General features: G+C 42.1%; 1 protein-coding gene across 4 annotated transcripts in view; it reads left to right on the top strand.

Moving 5' to 3' along the window:
- The window catches only part of LOC112569971 (neuroglobin-like), an 87,656-nt gene that overhangs the window by 54,754 nt on the left and 15,550 nt on the right, over positions 1-17,352 (top strand). For all 4 annotated transcript variants that reach the window (XR_003100559.1, XM_025248101.1, XM_025248099.1 and 1 more), the window contains one exon: positions 14,568-14,799. Coding sequence is in view for 3 of the 4 variants with exons in the window: in XM_025248101.1 (XP_025103886.1) it covers positions 14,568-14,799 (232 nt within the window). In the remaining variant the exon portion in view is untranslated. The remainder of the gene's footprint in view (positions 1-14,567; positions 14,800-17,352) is intronic.

Raw genomic sequence — 17,352 nt, 5'->3', positions numbered from 1 at the left:
ATCCTCACTGGCTGTTATAGAAACGTGAGACTCGACAAATTGTTTTACTAGGACTTTGAGATGGTTATCGAAACACAAGGAAGGATAACAAAAAAACTGTGACAGCTCAGCAAATATTTTTGGAGACAGTTATTCTTGCGGAATACAAAACTTTTCTCGAAGAGACAAAAATGTTATAGCGCAATAAAAGGTGTAGAACGTACAGTGAGTAGTGTTTTTAGACACGGTGAACCACTCACGTATACTGCGTGTAACGGAACGAGGCTTTGAGGCTTTATGTTTATTGATGTAGTGAGATAGACTATCACACGGTTCTATCATTACTTGAAAGTAGGCCATTGAAGTAATGAAATCGTTAACAACTTTAGATGGTTGCAAGCCCAGTACAAAGATGTCAAGTAAACTTTATTTTCGAGAAAAAACCATTAAGCTTAATTTCAGCAATTGAAGTGCATACGCATCATTCAAGAATCTGAGCCAATCGAACGCAGGCAGTTATTTTATGTTTGGAAAAAAGACCGTCCATGTTCAGCACTCTCACGAGAGTATCAAATGGCCAGCGGTTTGTAACTCTCATTTTGGGTTAATGTGATCTTTTAAAAATATTACAACATAATGGCGAGCGCGGCAGTCAGGTCAGGATAGCTTCTCGCTACGTGTCGAGTGTGACCTCTGAGAGAGATCGACCTGACCTAATACAGTTTACGAGTGCCTGACGTCAGTCTCATTGTCACGTTCCAACGATCCAGCCATCGAGACGGACAACAGTTTCAGAGAAAGGTCGCCAAGGGAGAGATTGTTGCAAGCCTGCTTATTCAAAACGTTTTTTCGAAAAAAGATTTCATTATAAAAAGCCCCAGTCCTGTGGGTAACACTGTTTAAATGTCTACTACGAGTCAGAGCATTTTACAATTGGTTCCCATGAGTGGTGTACAAGATAGCGATTACAAACTCTACCACGCACCCATGGACATATTGGAGATAGACACCTAGGGACACAAACACATAACAACAACAATACTAACGATTGTCCACAGGTATCCTTGGTTAATATGGTGCAACTCTCCATTGGCTAAGATTATCCATGTACATTCGTCACCTTTAAAAAAACCTCAGGGGGATGTTTATCGTCCTATGTCTCGAGGAGAGGGAGGTGTTTATTCAGAATTGGATAAATGCAATTTGTAAGTTTGCACTGGAGTAGAACTACATTGCAAATATTTTTTTGGGGAAATCTCTGTTTTGTCAGTCAGTCAGTGAATCGTTCGTGCGGGCGCATCTAGAATTTCAAAATCAGTTGCAATCATGTCGACCACTCTACCTCCCAAAACATTCTTTGCTCACTCATGTATTAAATATTCCCCATAATCTTCCTCACATAAAATCTTCTCTTCCTCATTTCAAAATCTTCCGGATTTCGCTACCCATGAAATGTCCTCAACCGTGTTAGACTTTGCCTTTCTCTTTCTATTCAGCGTCTGGAAATAAAACCTGTTGACGGGGTCAGGTCTAGGGAATTGCTATATTGTATTAAAGGGAGTTTTATTCCTTCGAGACATGACAGAGCCCAGAATGTTCTTATCTTGTTTTAATACTAGTGTTGTCGATCTCCCCTCACCTCGCTCCCCCAAGTGAAAGCATGTTCTTCGGCTTTCTGGTTCTGTCTAAACAGATAACATAGTTACATTAGAAAAAAATTATTTGGCTTACAGCAATTTCGTCCCTGAAGCCTACTGTGCTGTCACGCATTCCCCGCTACCAGATTCCCCGTTATCTTCTCGTTAACTGCACAATGCGTGGTTGTTGTGTAAAAAAATAACACAAACAGTAATGAGAGAAAGTTGGTTTAAATTTGCATGATCGTTTTATTAAAGGCTTATTTTTCTAGGACTGGACTTGTCAGAACAACACCTTCCACTTCTTTCTCGTTGTTCATGACTCCCCTACGAGAAACATAGCTTTGGGAAAGGATGAGAGCGGTTCACAACTCGTGTCGGTGTTTGTAGACGGCAGCCGCGTCCATCCACAGCATCCACAGCCTTCATAGCATCCACAACATCCACAACATCCACAGCATACGGTGCTTCTGACATCACCTTACGGCTTACGGGCATCTGGGTTAGGGTTAAAGTGCACCCGAACCCACCCACCCGCTTACCATTCTGCAAGACTGGGGGTGTTTGTAGAGAACTGTCCAACTCCTACCATGCTGTTCCCTTAAAGAAATATGTCTGGTGATATGTGCCGTCAACTCCTTCTGTGTGGCGGCATTTGTGGATGAGAATTGTTCACCAGAGATCAGAACGCATCACGTGATCAATAACCTGCAAACCCAGGGAACAAATCTGTAGCGGTGATCTCACATTCTGGAGGAAAAGGTAACGAAGGATTTTTTTAAATATGATGGGTGATAGCAGGTGACAAATTCAGAAGACGGACATGGAAAGACCCATCGATGGGCCTGTTCAATCGTCAAGAGCGATGTCACACATATGGAGAGAGGGGAGGAGGACCCCAGGAGGATGCGAGGAGCCAGAATTATAATTGACTTCATGCTGTCTTAACAGGTTAGGTCTCATCCCCTCTCTTCCTCCCCATCTTCCAAGAGTCTTACAAGTGCGTGTTCCTTCTGCAGCTGTCAGATGGCCTGCGCCTCGGACAAAGAGAGATTCGAGCAGACAAATTTTACATTAACAAAGGCGCGAAAACAGCAGACGATAAAGGAACTCCTTCAGGGGTTTATCCCCTTATTCACTGTGCGAGATTTTATTTTCTATAACAAAACTTGAGCTTGGTTTTTAAAAGTTGCTTTCAAATGTCAGACATTTATTGAAAAAAATTGCTTATGCAAAATATTTGAAATGCCAGAAAGGTATTTTCTCTATTCTTGGCATTTGAGCTTTTTTTCTTGAACTAAGCAAACCTTGGAGATGGAACAGCGCCATCTGAGTGGAAAAGTTTCATCTGGTGGAGGTCGCCCTCGGCAGGTCTCGTTCTTGCGGTGTATTTTTAAGATTTTAATTTCCTTCTCTCTGTTCTTTCTCTCTCATTTTCTCTCTCTCTCTTTCTGCATGCAAATATGTGTTACTGCGCTAGAAGGAGATAGAAGAGGCAGAGAACTCAAGAGAATGTGTTTGACACTATACCTTGTTCTATGGAACTGAAAATTCTCGTATTTCGCTTGTTATTAATAATATGTACTTGAAAAAGAAAGCAGAATATGACATTGCTGTCTTAATACTTGCATGAGTAGTGAGTAGTCCCACACCCAATATCAATATTATAATCATTTATTATATACGCAGCAATGTACAGATACATGATTTTGATCACTTATAGCAAAAAATGTGATTTTTCTGTGCCATTAATATCATCGTATTTTCACTGATTAGACAGAAACACTGTCCTCTTATCAGGCGCCACTTCAGATTATAAGGCTTGCAATCTGGCATCAAGAAGCGAAAAGGTTATAAACGGAGAATAAATAACAGGAAATAAAGAAGAAATAACAAAATCAAACTCTGGGCATGTGTCACATTTGATTTTCCCTTACGGGACTGTCCGCGATTCCGTGAAAGATCACAAGAATTTTAAAAAAGTAAATTTTTTTTCATTGGAATATATCTTTACGTTCGGAGGGTGGAGTCACGATGGGATGGACAACATTAATGATGGACTGGCATAAAAGCTTGCGTTATCTACAATGTTTTACACTCAACTCTTCCCGTTCTCTGGCGTCGATAATGACGGACAAAAAGTCTGGACCAGAGAGTGTGTGGGTGTTGATGTTAAACGTCGGTAAACGTGCCCGGATGTGCGCCGGAGAGGAAGCTGCGCTGGAAGTAATCGATGTGCCATGGAAGATGCCGCAAAGGGCCTTCACTCTGCTTGTCGTTCACAGAAAGCCATTGTCGCTACTTTTTGTGCATTCATCTGATGAAAATGCTATTTCCCAAAGGTCGTCATTTCCCAGTGAACGGTTGTTATCGACTATTTAAACTTTAGAGATACGATTTACCTCTCTAACATGTACCCTGTCCTCACAAACACACACACAAACACGGAACGCAATCAAGCAAGCAAGCACGCAGGCACGCAGGAACGCAGGCACAAAGTATTCTGGTCCAAAGTGCTTGCTTTACTGGCATGTCTTGGAGGTTTTATGAACTGTTCAGTTCCGTGAAATATTTTATCAGAAAACATAAAACTGACAACTTTGTTATTGTTTCATCTTCTTGTCACTGTGCGTGTCCTGTGCTTCTAGAACTGTAGCAGACTTCTAGGCAAGCGCACTATCTCTCAAAAGAAGAGAAAATAAAAAAATATGCAAACCAAGAAATATATAGAGCATAAAATAACTTTCGCGATTTTTCTGTGATGCAAAAAAAGCCCGTTTACATACTGACAATAAACTTACTGACAATAAGAACACTTAGATGAACATAGAATAGTGACCCCACTAAAGGTCACACATCAAAGGCACTCAAAGTGTAGAAAGCATCCACGTATTCTTTCTTTGAAACAAAGCATGTACGACGAAAGAAATGACACAAAATATATAACTGACAAGTTTTCTCCCTCACGCTATCTCAAAACACACATTCTCTGTTTCTTGTTATTAATAACAACACATGATACCCTAGCGTCAAGGCGGCGGCAACCGACCTCACAAGATATGTATTGTTTCTGTAGTAATACACCCCGATGTTGGTTAGAATAACGAGCTAGGCGTTTCTGGGTCCTTCTAGATAATCATTAGTTTTTTTTTCTACGGATGCAAGGCTCTGTCTTTGGAAAAAGGGATGAAAGGCAACATTTGGTGTGTACTTTTCCCATCTTTTGACATAAATATTTCCAAGCAGCGTGTCATTTTTTCCCATTAGGCACTGACGATTTTCCCCCAAAGCCCTCTTTGTCTTCGTGCTTTATGCCGGGAAAAGTATATGCCTCTGGTGGTCTTTTCTTATCAGTCATTTTGACCCTGAATGGGGGAAGCGACGAAGAAATGCTATTAACTTCTCCCCCTTCCATCCCACAAAGAACGTTTTAAACACAATGGGAGGTCCGCTGGGAGAATGCAATAACCGCCAGACAGATCTCTTAACTCAAGATTATGCTGAAGGCTATATGTATGTAGTAATATACTATATATATATATATATTTTTTTTTTAGAGATAGACTTGTTTGACAAGACAGCATCTCTCATGAGTGTCCAACTGCATGCAACTTACTAGACGCTACTTTGACTTTTCGACAAATAGTCAAAGGGGAGAGCACTGATTTTCATGGTTATCTATCTTCACTATTAATTGAGCTACACAGAAAGGAAGAGTCTTTAAAATTTATTCATTTCTTAGAAAGATATTTTAACTCTTTGACTTTCAGGTAGCGAATTATAATGGTTACGTCACATCCGCTTGGTTATTTCCCTTGTTATGTGTTGACTCCTAGCCGCAGACGACACGTTTACCTGTGTTTTCATCTCACCTGTGTAAACACTGTAAATGAATGTAAATGTAGACGTTTTCGAACATCTGAGGACGCGTTCGGGCAACTTCTGCAGAAGGACCCAACAGATTTCTAGTTGTAAACCAACCTCCAGTCACAATCCGACCTGCGGAGTTTGCGTTGCCTTCTAATCGCCTCTATTATGGACCGACAATGGTCGAGTTTGTGTCTGGCACCTTGAAAGTCCGGAAATTGTGGTCTGCTATTACCAGACACAAAGTCTTTATCGCTGAGATAAAGACACACTGACCATAAACAGGCAACATCAAGTCCTTGAAAGGCGGTTGTTTTGGAATCAGAGCCCTGACTGGAGGTGGTGACGGAGGTTGGACTGGGCAGGGCTGACGATGTGAATGAATCCTTCGATGATCATCATCTGTTATCGCCACGAGACAGAAAACATCTCTCGCCCAACCAACCTCACAAACGTGACACACACCCATTAGAACTCCATCACAAGAAGCAGGCTGACATGGATTCATCGTCAAAAAAACCACCTGCGCCGTTGCTGTTTGTTGATGGTTTTAAGTCCAGCCTGCATGCTTCTGCGGCCACCAGACCGCTAAATGGGTCTTTAAGATTGATCCACGGAGGCTGTTAATCTGTTTTTATGCCGTAGATGATGTCCAGTCTTCATTCCGCATGTTTTCGCCTAACTTTTTATCGACTTAACGCAGTTTGTGTCGACAAAGAGTTATTTCCATTAAATGATCAAAGGAACTAAGCAGCTAATGATCTTCGTTGGGCTTAGAAGGTGACAAAAGTTCACAAACGTCAATAAAAATAGAATTTCACAACCAACAAAGCTCACACCACGCCAGTCGAATTCCAAGAAGGTTTAAAGATGATAAATCGAACAATATGGTTTTAAATAAATGTGATCAGCAAATAGAAGACTTTTAAAACCTTTTGTGAAAGAAAATATACACATTAAATCATGCACAAACATAAAATATATCTTTTAGTAAGAAGATGATGCAAAAAATACACAGCCATCTCACTAATGTTTCATAAAATGATTTATGACAAGCTGGTATACCTTCGTCTCTCTCTCTCTCACACGCAGCCCCTTGCGCAAGTCAAATTGCATCCAGGTGCGCAATCTAAGCTTTTCCTAATTACTTAAAATAATAAACACCTACGGCAAGAAAAATGCACAGCTAGAGTCCTTCCAAACAAGAAACCGTTATAGATGGAAGCATGGCCGACTTTTGTGGCATCTGAGGCTGAGATTGCTTTACGTTCTGTTCACGTCGCCTGCACGTGCAGACGACCGCCGCAGGCACCAGGCCCACCTAACGCCAGACGTGAAGAGTAGGGACTGTGCTGGTCTATCGCCACTTGTATACACATGCCAGGCCTGGAAAAGTACAGCATTTCTTAGGTAAAGGTACAAGAACCCCCATCAGGAATCGCCACTTCCATGACAACAACATGAGAGAGAGTGTGAGTGAGAGAAACGTGTTTCACGTACGGAACTGAGGTGGCAGCTGAAAGTTGCCAAGCGTCCGTTATATTATTCTTCACACCTTTTCAAATCTCATTTAGTTGCCATGTGACTGCAGGCTGTTTGCATAAACTCTACACCAGCAGCAAAAACATGAAAAAAGGAATGTCTTTCTTTCTTTTTTGAAGACTAGGAACATCTGACTTTGCTGTTGTTTTTTCGTCGTCTGAACTTCTAAAAAAGCAGTGCAGGCGCGAGGACGAGGCTTTTCTAAATGGATTTCTCGAGTATCTGGCTCTGGCAACAATTTATTGCCTGGAAATGGTGAGAACATTCGATAGCATCAGCTTGCGTTTGCAGCATTGTTAGGAAAGGAGACTAGGTTTAAAAAATATTTTGTTCGTGGTTGGGGTACAGAAGTGGATACTTTCATCAGATTTATAGTGTAAGGGAAACACGCCTACGTCACTTTAATGCATAAAAGTGTTCTTTCCTCTTAAAGTCCCAACACCTAAAAGTGTATACAGATTTGTTTGGTTACATAATCTGTTTGGCTTGCTACTTTGTGCCTAGGGACATTCTTGAGGCCATTCCATTTAAACTTTTTCTTTAAAAGGAATTAAGTTTACTAAAAAGTGCGTTTTACAAATTATTCTATTTATCTTTGCACGTTCTTAATGTACTAGTCAGTGCTAATGTCCTTCACCATCATTGGTATCTTTACTTGGTATCGACAAAATAAGATCCATTAATAATATATATATATATATAAATTTATGAGTAATTATGATGATTATAATCATATTCACAATGGCAACGGTGATAGAAAAATGTAAATATGGCAGATATAATTGTAAGTAGTGTGTTAAAGAAGAGGTTATATTCAATACATTTTTTAAAACAATCTTTATATGTTCTATATAAGGCGTATATTATATTAAACTGACATGCCTGATGGCGGCGCATCACTCTACCGAGTCTTCTTGATGTTCATCCAATTCAGGTTCCGCGAAGTGCATCTTATTTATGCTCCCGACTGCATTACTGTTACGTCACTTCATCTTATTCGAGGAATTGACTGCATTACTGTGTTATTGCCACTTTGTCCTTTCAAGAAGGACGAGAGAAATCTCTGTCGAGTTCAGGATGATTTGCAGCTAATGATAAAATGGAAATGAGGTTTGGCATACAAGACAGCGCAGCTTATCTCTTTCTCTCTCCTTTGGTTTTGCCTCCATTTTTTGCGGCTGTGTGATATTTTCGTTTTTCTGTGTGCTGTCACAGCTCACTTCTTTCGTGCTCATCCGATGACTTGGGGGATTATTGTCATGTGAGGGTTTATTGTTATCTAAACGTTTCCTATTTTTTATTATTTCCAATTAGTTTCTGAAAATTGGGACGTGTAGTCGTAACGATGAAACAGGTAGAGATGGAGGTGTTGGTGGTGGTGATGGTGGGGGTGGTGGTTGTGTTGGTGTTGTTGTTGTTGGTGGTGGTGGTGGTGGTGGTGGTGGTGGTGGTGGTGGTGGTGCTGCTGTTTTTTTGGCGGTGTGGGTATATAAGACAATGGAGCTTAGCTCTCGTGATGGAGCTGACATTGTTTGCCTACGAATATTCAAGAATTAAATCGAAACTATCGCAACATCAAATGAAAATACATCTGGTGAGTGATGTTAAACGAAAATAAACATGAATTCCGAATAAATACGATTAGCATTTACAGATGTATAATAAATTAGACGATTTACATACTTTTTGTTATTTTTCTATTTAAAAGATTATTTTCTTCTAAGATACCGTGAATTGATTTCTTCTGAGTTCTCTGCGAAGAATGAAGTGACCTTTCTGATCTGAGGCAAGGATGAAATCCGATTAAACATTTCATTTACGTAAAAGATTAACACCTACAAATTGGATTTGTCAATCACCAAGGGGATATTCTCCCGTAGTTCTGTCCCCATTACCTACAGATTGAGCCTCAGTAACTTTATGTCTGTAGTCTCTTCTTGTTCATCTGACCTTTAGAAGTAGGAGTAACACTGAGGATGTTTGACATGTTACCAGACTCCCAGTCCCATTTCCCAGGTTTTGTCACTCAAGATCTGGTTTCTGCAGTACCACGATGACACCTTTAATTAACATTTGTGCCTGCTGTCGATGTTATGCATCGCCATTTAATATTTCAAGAAGATCGTTTTTCCTTCTCAAGGCAACGCGGCAATCGATGGATCTTTGTTTAGTTTCGGTTCTGGAAACTTTTATTTTTTCACGCTTTTCTCTTTCAAAAAACGTAATGCACTGAAAATCTGGCTTGGTGACAGGCGAGAACCGGAAAGACGTCATCGAGATGCGGTAAACGATAAGGAGGTAAAAAAACAACAATTCAGGACACGAAAGAGCGACGCTGATGAAGTTGGAGTAAACATTATCGTTGATCACTTTGGAGTTGATTGCGTCTAACTCAGAATAATAGTATTTTAGTGACTGTAAATAAAATTATTGTCTGTTTGATCAGCAGACGGCCTTAGAACAGGCAAACCACTCAGGCAGATAAGAGAGGATAGATGGATGAGAGCGGGAGAGATGGAAAGAGACTGAGGGGAAGTAGATTTGTCAGAACCTCCTTTGTGCGTGGACATCAAAGACTTACTCCCCCAGCCACCGATACGCTCATCTAACATCTTTCATCTCCCCCTTCTCCTCCTTAGAACTTACCTTCTGATCCCCCACAACACAATCAACACAACTTGTTTTCAATCTTAGTTAATTGACCTACAGGGCGGAATCCCCTCAAGTCTGTTATCTTGGTTTCTGCGGAAATAATATTCCCTGGAGGAGAGGGGGGGTCATGATCGATACATAATCAACACAGCAGCAGACTGCCGGGCTTGTACCGGGTACAATTAGCAGCAAATAGAGCTGCGGGGTAGAACAGACGACAACAGTAATACCTGTCTAACTGTCTGAGACAGAGCTGTGAGAGTCTCAGTGATGACAATTATATCCGACATCAGTAAGTTTGAAGTGATCAGCTTTGGTTGTCTTGATTTTTTTTGTCTATCTGTACGTCTGTCTGTATGGTTTTTTTTAATCTTATCACTTGACCTGGTACGAGAGGCAGTGACATCACCGGTGTATTGATGACTTGGGGGTAGGTTCATAACCGGCGTCTTACCTGTCGGTCTGCATGCACAGGTGCCACAGGTGTCAAAGAACGATGGCAGACAGAAGTTGTAGCCTTGACCGAGATTATCTGATGATCATCTTTCTGGTAAATAATCCAGGACGAAAGTGTGTCTCTGGAAAATAGAAGATTGGGGAAACTTATACTGCACTATGTTTAATAGGATCCTTTCCTTCACGTTCAACAACTACAAACACACATTCTGAAACCCTTTTCTCTGTCATGTCTATCCACGCACACACGCACTGCTTTCACTATTGTTTAACAGTCAAATGGTATCGTGGCACCGACAATGTCCGTGGCATACAGACTCATTTACTGCGGATGTTGGCTGGGATGGTGGTAGGTGGTTGTTGATGTGGGTGATGTGTTAGCTTTGTTTCAAGTCGACTGTGAATGTTTACATGCAAGGTATGAGGTTGGCGTGAGTTCCTGTCACTGACGGCAACTGCATGGCAATAGGTTGTGCTCTGGCTTGGACAGAAATATTCGCGCTCAGAACAAAGCTCCTCCTTCTTTCCTCTTTTAAGAGCTGCTTTGACTGGTGCGAAGGCCTTAGCACGAAGGGTGGGATATTTATTTTATGACTGAGGGAGAAATCTGCCCAGAGACCCTAATGTTCAATGTAAATCAACGCGCGCTCCCGGCAGGGCATTTGCTGCTGAATAAACAACAAGGGGCATCCTCCCAACCGCAGCACCCCCCTCCCTGCAACATGCTCCAACAAAGTAAACAATATCCCCCCTCTCTTGATGGTCGGAGACAAAAGGTGTAGGGGTTAAAAGTCCAGGAGGTAATCTATTCCGACTCTCGCTATCCTGGCCTGGGTATGTCACCGGAGACAATGAAGTCTGCACGTAAGGAATGGTATTCTGACAGTGTGTGTGGGAATGTGTACAGGTCCACTAGTAGTGATGGTCTTACACAACGCTGACTACTTCTGGCTACTGTACAAGGTACTAGTCATTCATTACCTGCAAGACATCAGACGTGTCCCGAGATGCACTGCGCTCCATCGTTTCTTTTCATCACGCTAATGGACTTCGTCTATAAAAGGATGACTCGCATAGAAAAAAAAAAGTTGCATCCGACTAGCCACCTCGAGTTGATTCCCTTACAAATACTCAGGAGCTTGCATCTTTTGATCGTTGTTAACGAGAAAGAACTGCGGTCCTGCAGTGTCCTCTGTAGTCAAGAGTTAGGGCGAAACTATGGTAGCCGGTGACAGTCAGAACTCAGTCAAGCGTTAAATAGTTACAGCCAGTCGCTACTGTGTCCACAACAGTAAACGTGGTGACGAGATAATACAGCTTTGATCACCGATGCATTATGATTTTTACACAATCGATACAGTTCCCCCCATAGCATATTACAGTGACATTTTGCATTTATTTATTTGGGTAAATAGCATTACATCGCCCACACCCGGCTTAGCTTTCCTTACATAGAAAGTTTTTAGCTCTATCGGTCTTAGTTCTCCTATCTTTGCTACCCCCTTCCAACACACACCCACTCACTCACTCACTCACTCACTCACCCACCAGCACACACACGCAAGTATATAAACCCTATCAGGAGATAAAGAAACTGCAATTATTTTTTTATCTTGAAAGACAAACAGGAAGGAACGTTGAAAAGACACTGTCATGCAAGCGGTGATATCTTTTGTGCACAATTTTAGAAAAAACTGACTAAACTAAAATAAATTAAGGAATAGAAAATCACGTGATGTGCAACTAGTTAGGCCACATGAATAAGTATACTTGAGTTCGTGGGTGAAGAACCGACAAAAGATACCACATAGAGAAACTGGCAGATGAAGCAGAAAATGCAGCAAGTAAAAATGACCTGAAGACACTGTACAAGATAAACAAACAGCTAAACAACGGGTTTAAGAACAGTGATGTGCCAGTGAAAGACGTGAACGGTAATGTCGTCGAGGGAGAGGCAGGAAAACTACAGCGCTGGAGGGAGCATTTTGAGTCGGTTCTGAACAGACCAGATCCCCCTCAGCTTGCAGACATCCAGCCAGCAGCTATAGACCTTGACATCTGCACAGACCCACCAAGCCTGGAAGAAGTGACAGCAGCAGTCAAGACAATGAAGAGTGGCAAAGCACCAGGGGCAGATGGAATAACAGCAGAGATGTTGAAAGCAGACGTGAATGTGACAGCTCCCAAGCTGACTGAAATCTTCAGGCAAATTTGGGAATCAGGGCAGGTCCCTGTTGCGTGGAAGACAGGGCTCATCTTCAAGTTACCCAAGAAAGGAGATCTTGGAGACTGCAATAATTGGAGGGGCATAACACTTCTTTCCCTCACCAGCAAGGTCTTCAGCAAGATTGTTTTGTCAAGACTGACGGCAACTCTTGAAAAAGACCTCCGACCACAGCAAGCAGGATTTCGCCCTGGGCGATCCTGCTCCGAACACATCTTCATTCTGCGACAGATTCTGGAGCAGTGCAACGAGTGGAACACACCGCTGTACATCAATTTCATCGACCTGGAGAAGGCTTTTGACAGCATCCACCGCGAGTCCTTATGGAAGATCCTGAGGCATTACGGAGTCCCTGCAAAACTTGTTCAGGTCATTGCAATGCTGTACAGCGACTTCAAATCCCAGGTTGTCTGTGACACGGAGCTCACAGACCCCTTCAACGTCAGTACCGGGGTGAAGCAGGGCTGCATTCTGTCGCCGTTCCTCTTCATCCTGGCCATGGACTGGATCATGAAGACTTCCACCGACAGCGAGAGGAGAGGGCTCAGATGGACCATGACTATGACAGCAACAACAGCACTGGAAGACTTAGACTTTGCTGATGACATTGCCCTGTTGTCACACTGCCACCAAGACATGCAGGAAAAAACAAATGCCTTCTCAGAAACAGCTGGAAACCTTGGCTTGAAGGTCAGCACAAAAAAGACTAACAGTATGAGAGTGAACGCCAGAGTCCAAGACAGCATCAAACTAAATGGAGAAGAGATTGAGGAAGTTGACAGTTTCACCTATCTTGGGTCCAAAATGTCAAACACTGGGGATGCGGAGGTAGAGATTCGAGCCCGACTGGCGAAAGCCAGCCAGGCCTTTGCCTCACTCAGGAGCACATGGAAGGCAAAAAACATCAGCCAGAAGATCAAGCTGAGAATCTTCAAGTCAAATGTGATCAGCACCCTCCTTTACGGATCAGAATCTTGGAAGATGACCAAAACCATCAGTAACAAGCTTGACGTCTTCCAAAACAGATGCCTCAGGCGCATACTTAACATCTTTTGGCCAAACACCATCACCAACGAAGAACTCCACCGAAGAACTGAAACCGAGTCCATCACCACGCAGGTTCAACAAAAGCGTTGGCGATGGATTGGACATGTGCTCCGCCAGCAGACAGCAGACCTTTCCAGAGTCGCCCTACGATGGACTCCAGACGGCCGAAGAAAACGAGGCCGCCCAAAGGAAACTTGGAGAAGAACAGTGGAAAGGGAGACGAAAGGAAAGGGCTGGACATGGGGTCACCTAGAGCGGGTTTCAGCCGATCGACATCGGTGGCGGACTCTGGTTGAGGCCTTATGTGCAACCTGATGCACGAAGAGGAATAGATAGATAGATAGTTCGTGGGTGAGTATGCACGCAAAGTGAGAGAGAGAAAGAAGAAAATGTATAGTGCATGTGAGTGAATGTAGGAGGGAATGATGAAAAGGAAGATATAGATATCTTTAAATATATGCGAAAAATCCTTTGGGTGCTTGCTATTATTTGTATTATGTAATCACACAATTATGAGGTTTGACACTTTGGCCACCCCAATAATGAGACAATGCTGCTCGTTGCCATTCGCCACCATGTCCTGTTTTCAAAAGCAAAAATAAGGAAAGAAGCTCATCGTGAGTTCCTGGTCATCGATGGCAATCACAGCACAAAAATATTCCTTGAAGGCAATACATGAGCGCTCTGAAGGATTTGAATGCCAGCTGAAGATGAAAGCTTATTCAGTTGGTTTTTTTTTCTAAAATCCTGTTGAATTGCATTGCCACCCATTCACCTTTGTCTAATAGAATTCCGGATTATTTGTGTCGAAACTTTTGTGCTTAAGAAACACGAGACAGAAGAGGTTTGAAGTTAATGAGATTTTTTATTTTATTTTACAGATAGATAATAGAGAAAGGAAATATAAGAATATGTTCATCCATAGATCTATTCATCTTCCTGTTTGCATCCTTCACACACACACACACAAAAGAAAGCATGAGAGAGAGAGAGAGGGAGAGAGAGAGGGAGGGAGGGAGAGAGGGAGAGAGAGAGAGACCAGCATGGTGACATGTCATTGTTTTTGTTTATAAAATGACATCATCAGTCTGCTGTCTGTGTCTTACACAATGTCCGTTGTCGTCGCTGATAGCTTTCAAGATGGCCGTTGGTCTTGTTTGCAGACTCTTCAAGTCCAACGCCAGCCTGCAGACGATGTTCCACGGCTTCAAACACCTGCACAGCGACGACGAGCTGAGGTCCAACGAGGCGCTGGAGCACCATGCCACGCTGGTCATGACGACGCTGGACGACGCCATCACGCACATCGACAACTTCGACTACGTGTCGGAGGTGCTGCGGAAAACGGGAGCATCGCACGTGCGGTTCGCAGGGTTCACGCCGGAGAATTTCTGGGTCAGTCAGACACAACATGCCAGGGAATTTTTGTTGATATTGTGTTTCACGAGTTTTCTTTTTTAGAATATTGTTTATAATTTCCTCTCGTCTGTTTGAACGCATTTTGACGTTTATTCATTTATTTACTGCCTTTGGTTTCCTTTCTTCTGCTTTTTTTTTTTTTGTTTCGTTCTTTACGAATTTTTTGGGGTATATTTGTCGGAGAAATAATTCGTCCGATGCAAAATATTTATCTTTTGAACATCGACGTAGCTATTGTCCAAACAGAGCTCAGATTCCTATGAGCGAGGACTTCATTTAAAGACGCGGAAAACTCTCTAGAGAATCTAAGGTTAATTAAAGAAAAAGGAAAGTTAAATAAATTGGGCTTAAAAGATAGAACCAACATTTTAATTAGTCTTTGCCGAAAATGCTTGGTGTTAAACAAACCAGTTGCTTACGATTGTGTTTAAAACATTGCTAAGGTTCAGCTAAAGCTAAGGATCTGGCATGGTCATAACATCAGGCTTACTGCAAAGTACAATCTATAAAAATCTCTTGTATACAATCTGTAGAAATCCTGCTTTAGGTATGTGACACGTGGACTCTTCTCGTCCACACGGAAAGAAGAATCCAGCATTCGAGAGCAAGTGCCTGAAGAAGCTGCTCCGGACCTCATACAGCGAACATAGAACCAACGACTTTGTACGAAACAAGATTGCGACAACTTAGGGCACTAGGAACCTCTACTCTCGACAGCCAAGGGACTTAACCTGGTGTGGTTTGGCCGTATGAGTCGGTACGACACCTTGTCGAAGATTACCGTTCAAAGCACCTTGGAGGGTGGCCTTGTATCCCCTAGTGTTGTACAGGGGATTGTAAAATACGATTCACAAGATCATTATCTGCCCTTTAAGCCCAGCATGTTTCACTTGCTATTCCCTTTAAGAGTGTATGATCACATAAAAGTGAGCATGCAAGTCAAGATGCTTATTTATTGCGGTGATGACTGGGCTACAGTAGAATGAAAAGCAGTAAAACGATCTGCCTCTAGGGGAACATAGCGACAGAAGCCATTAGGGCGGCTGGAAGCTTGATCCCTCTTGACATATTTGCGCGGGAAATGCGTTCACGTGAGAAGGAGCAGGACACGCTGGATGGTCCCAGGAGAAAGATTGTCTTGAGCCTTAATGCATGGTGCACGAGCTGCTCTCCACCCTCACCATGCGGATGCACGTGCCCGAGGTTCGTCTCTACCCTTTCCGCGTCAGGGATGTGGATGCGACAGCGGGTATCATCGTCCAGATGATGAACGATTGGAGGTGACGTCCCAAAGTGAATAATTGGTCGATCTGTTGCTCAGAATAGGTCCAGAGTGAAAGACGGAGGTCAGTATCTGGGCAGGCTGTGTGGTTCTTGGTTATTCAGCCAGGTGTCACCGTGACTTTCTCTTTCTCTTTGACCCTGAAACTGTGGGCGAGCCTTGGGGGTTGGAGGATAGATATGAATGAACATGAAAGTATCATTAAGGCTGAGGCGTTTAAAGTGCTGTAGTCTTAAGAGGCCTCCATATGAATTCTTACCGAGAAACTGGACTCCACAAAAAGCTTAATCTTCTTAGTCAAGAGCAGTTCCCCAAACATGTTTGTATGATTAAATGTGTGTACTTTAAATGAATGATTAAAAACAAAACAAAAAACAAGACAAAACAAACAATCAAAGAAAAAACAAAAGAACAAAAAAACAACAAAAAAAAACAAAAACAAGACAAAACAAACAATCAAAGAAAAAAACAAAAGAACAAAAAAACACAAAAAAACCAAACAAAAACAAAACAAAACAAAACAAAACAAAACAAAACAAAACAAACAAACAAACCCATAAAAACAAAAAAAACCAAACCAAAAAAAAAAAAAATCACTTGTCGTTTCCAGTAATATGAGGAAATCGTGTACTTTTCACCACTCCAATAAAACTCATCGTCTGTCCAGTAATAAAGGCTGTTCATAGTTCACAGCACCGTGAGAGAAGGATTATGTTGCTCACCAATGTATCATGAACGAGTTTTATGTGCTTCCGCCATCCACGGACACGAAGGGCATCTTTCTCCTCATTTCCTGCGCTCGTTACACTGAAATTTTTTACCTCTTTTGTTTTCCTGATTATTTTATTGATTTATTTTCGTCCTTTACGGTCTGGAGATAAACAACCTGGATCTGACGTCATAGGTCACGTGTCGTAGGCCAGGAGGACCCGCGTGTTGCTGAAGGTCATCACAGATTATCCTTCTGAACATCACATTTGTATACTTAAGAAAGATATTACATTGATCTCCCGGGACTGCTGGGGGTCTCAAATTGCCACATTGATATTTGCCCCGTTGATACAAAGACAGTTTTTACAACAAAGAAGAACAACGAATCGTAACTGGTCTGGATGGATAAACAAAGTTCTGTTGAACGGCTTGGGAGTTTTCAAAAAAAAAAAAATGCTTTACGAACAGACAAGCAAACTTCGTTAGTAAAGGTTTACAAGACGTGCTGAATAAAGATATTCTTGCTATTTTTAAAA

The sequence above is a fragment of the Pomacea canaliculata genome, linkage group LG8 (genome assembly GCF_003073045.1).
Source record: "Pomacea canaliculata isolate SZHN2017 linkage group LG8, ASM307304v1, whole genome shotgun sequence".
Lineage (NCBI taxonomy): Eukaryota > Metazoa > Mollusca > Gastropoda > Architaenioglossa > Ampullariidae > Pomacea > Pomacea canaliculata.
Note: the sequence above shows the minus strand (reverse complement) of the source record. Positions and strands in the feature narration are given on the sequence as shown.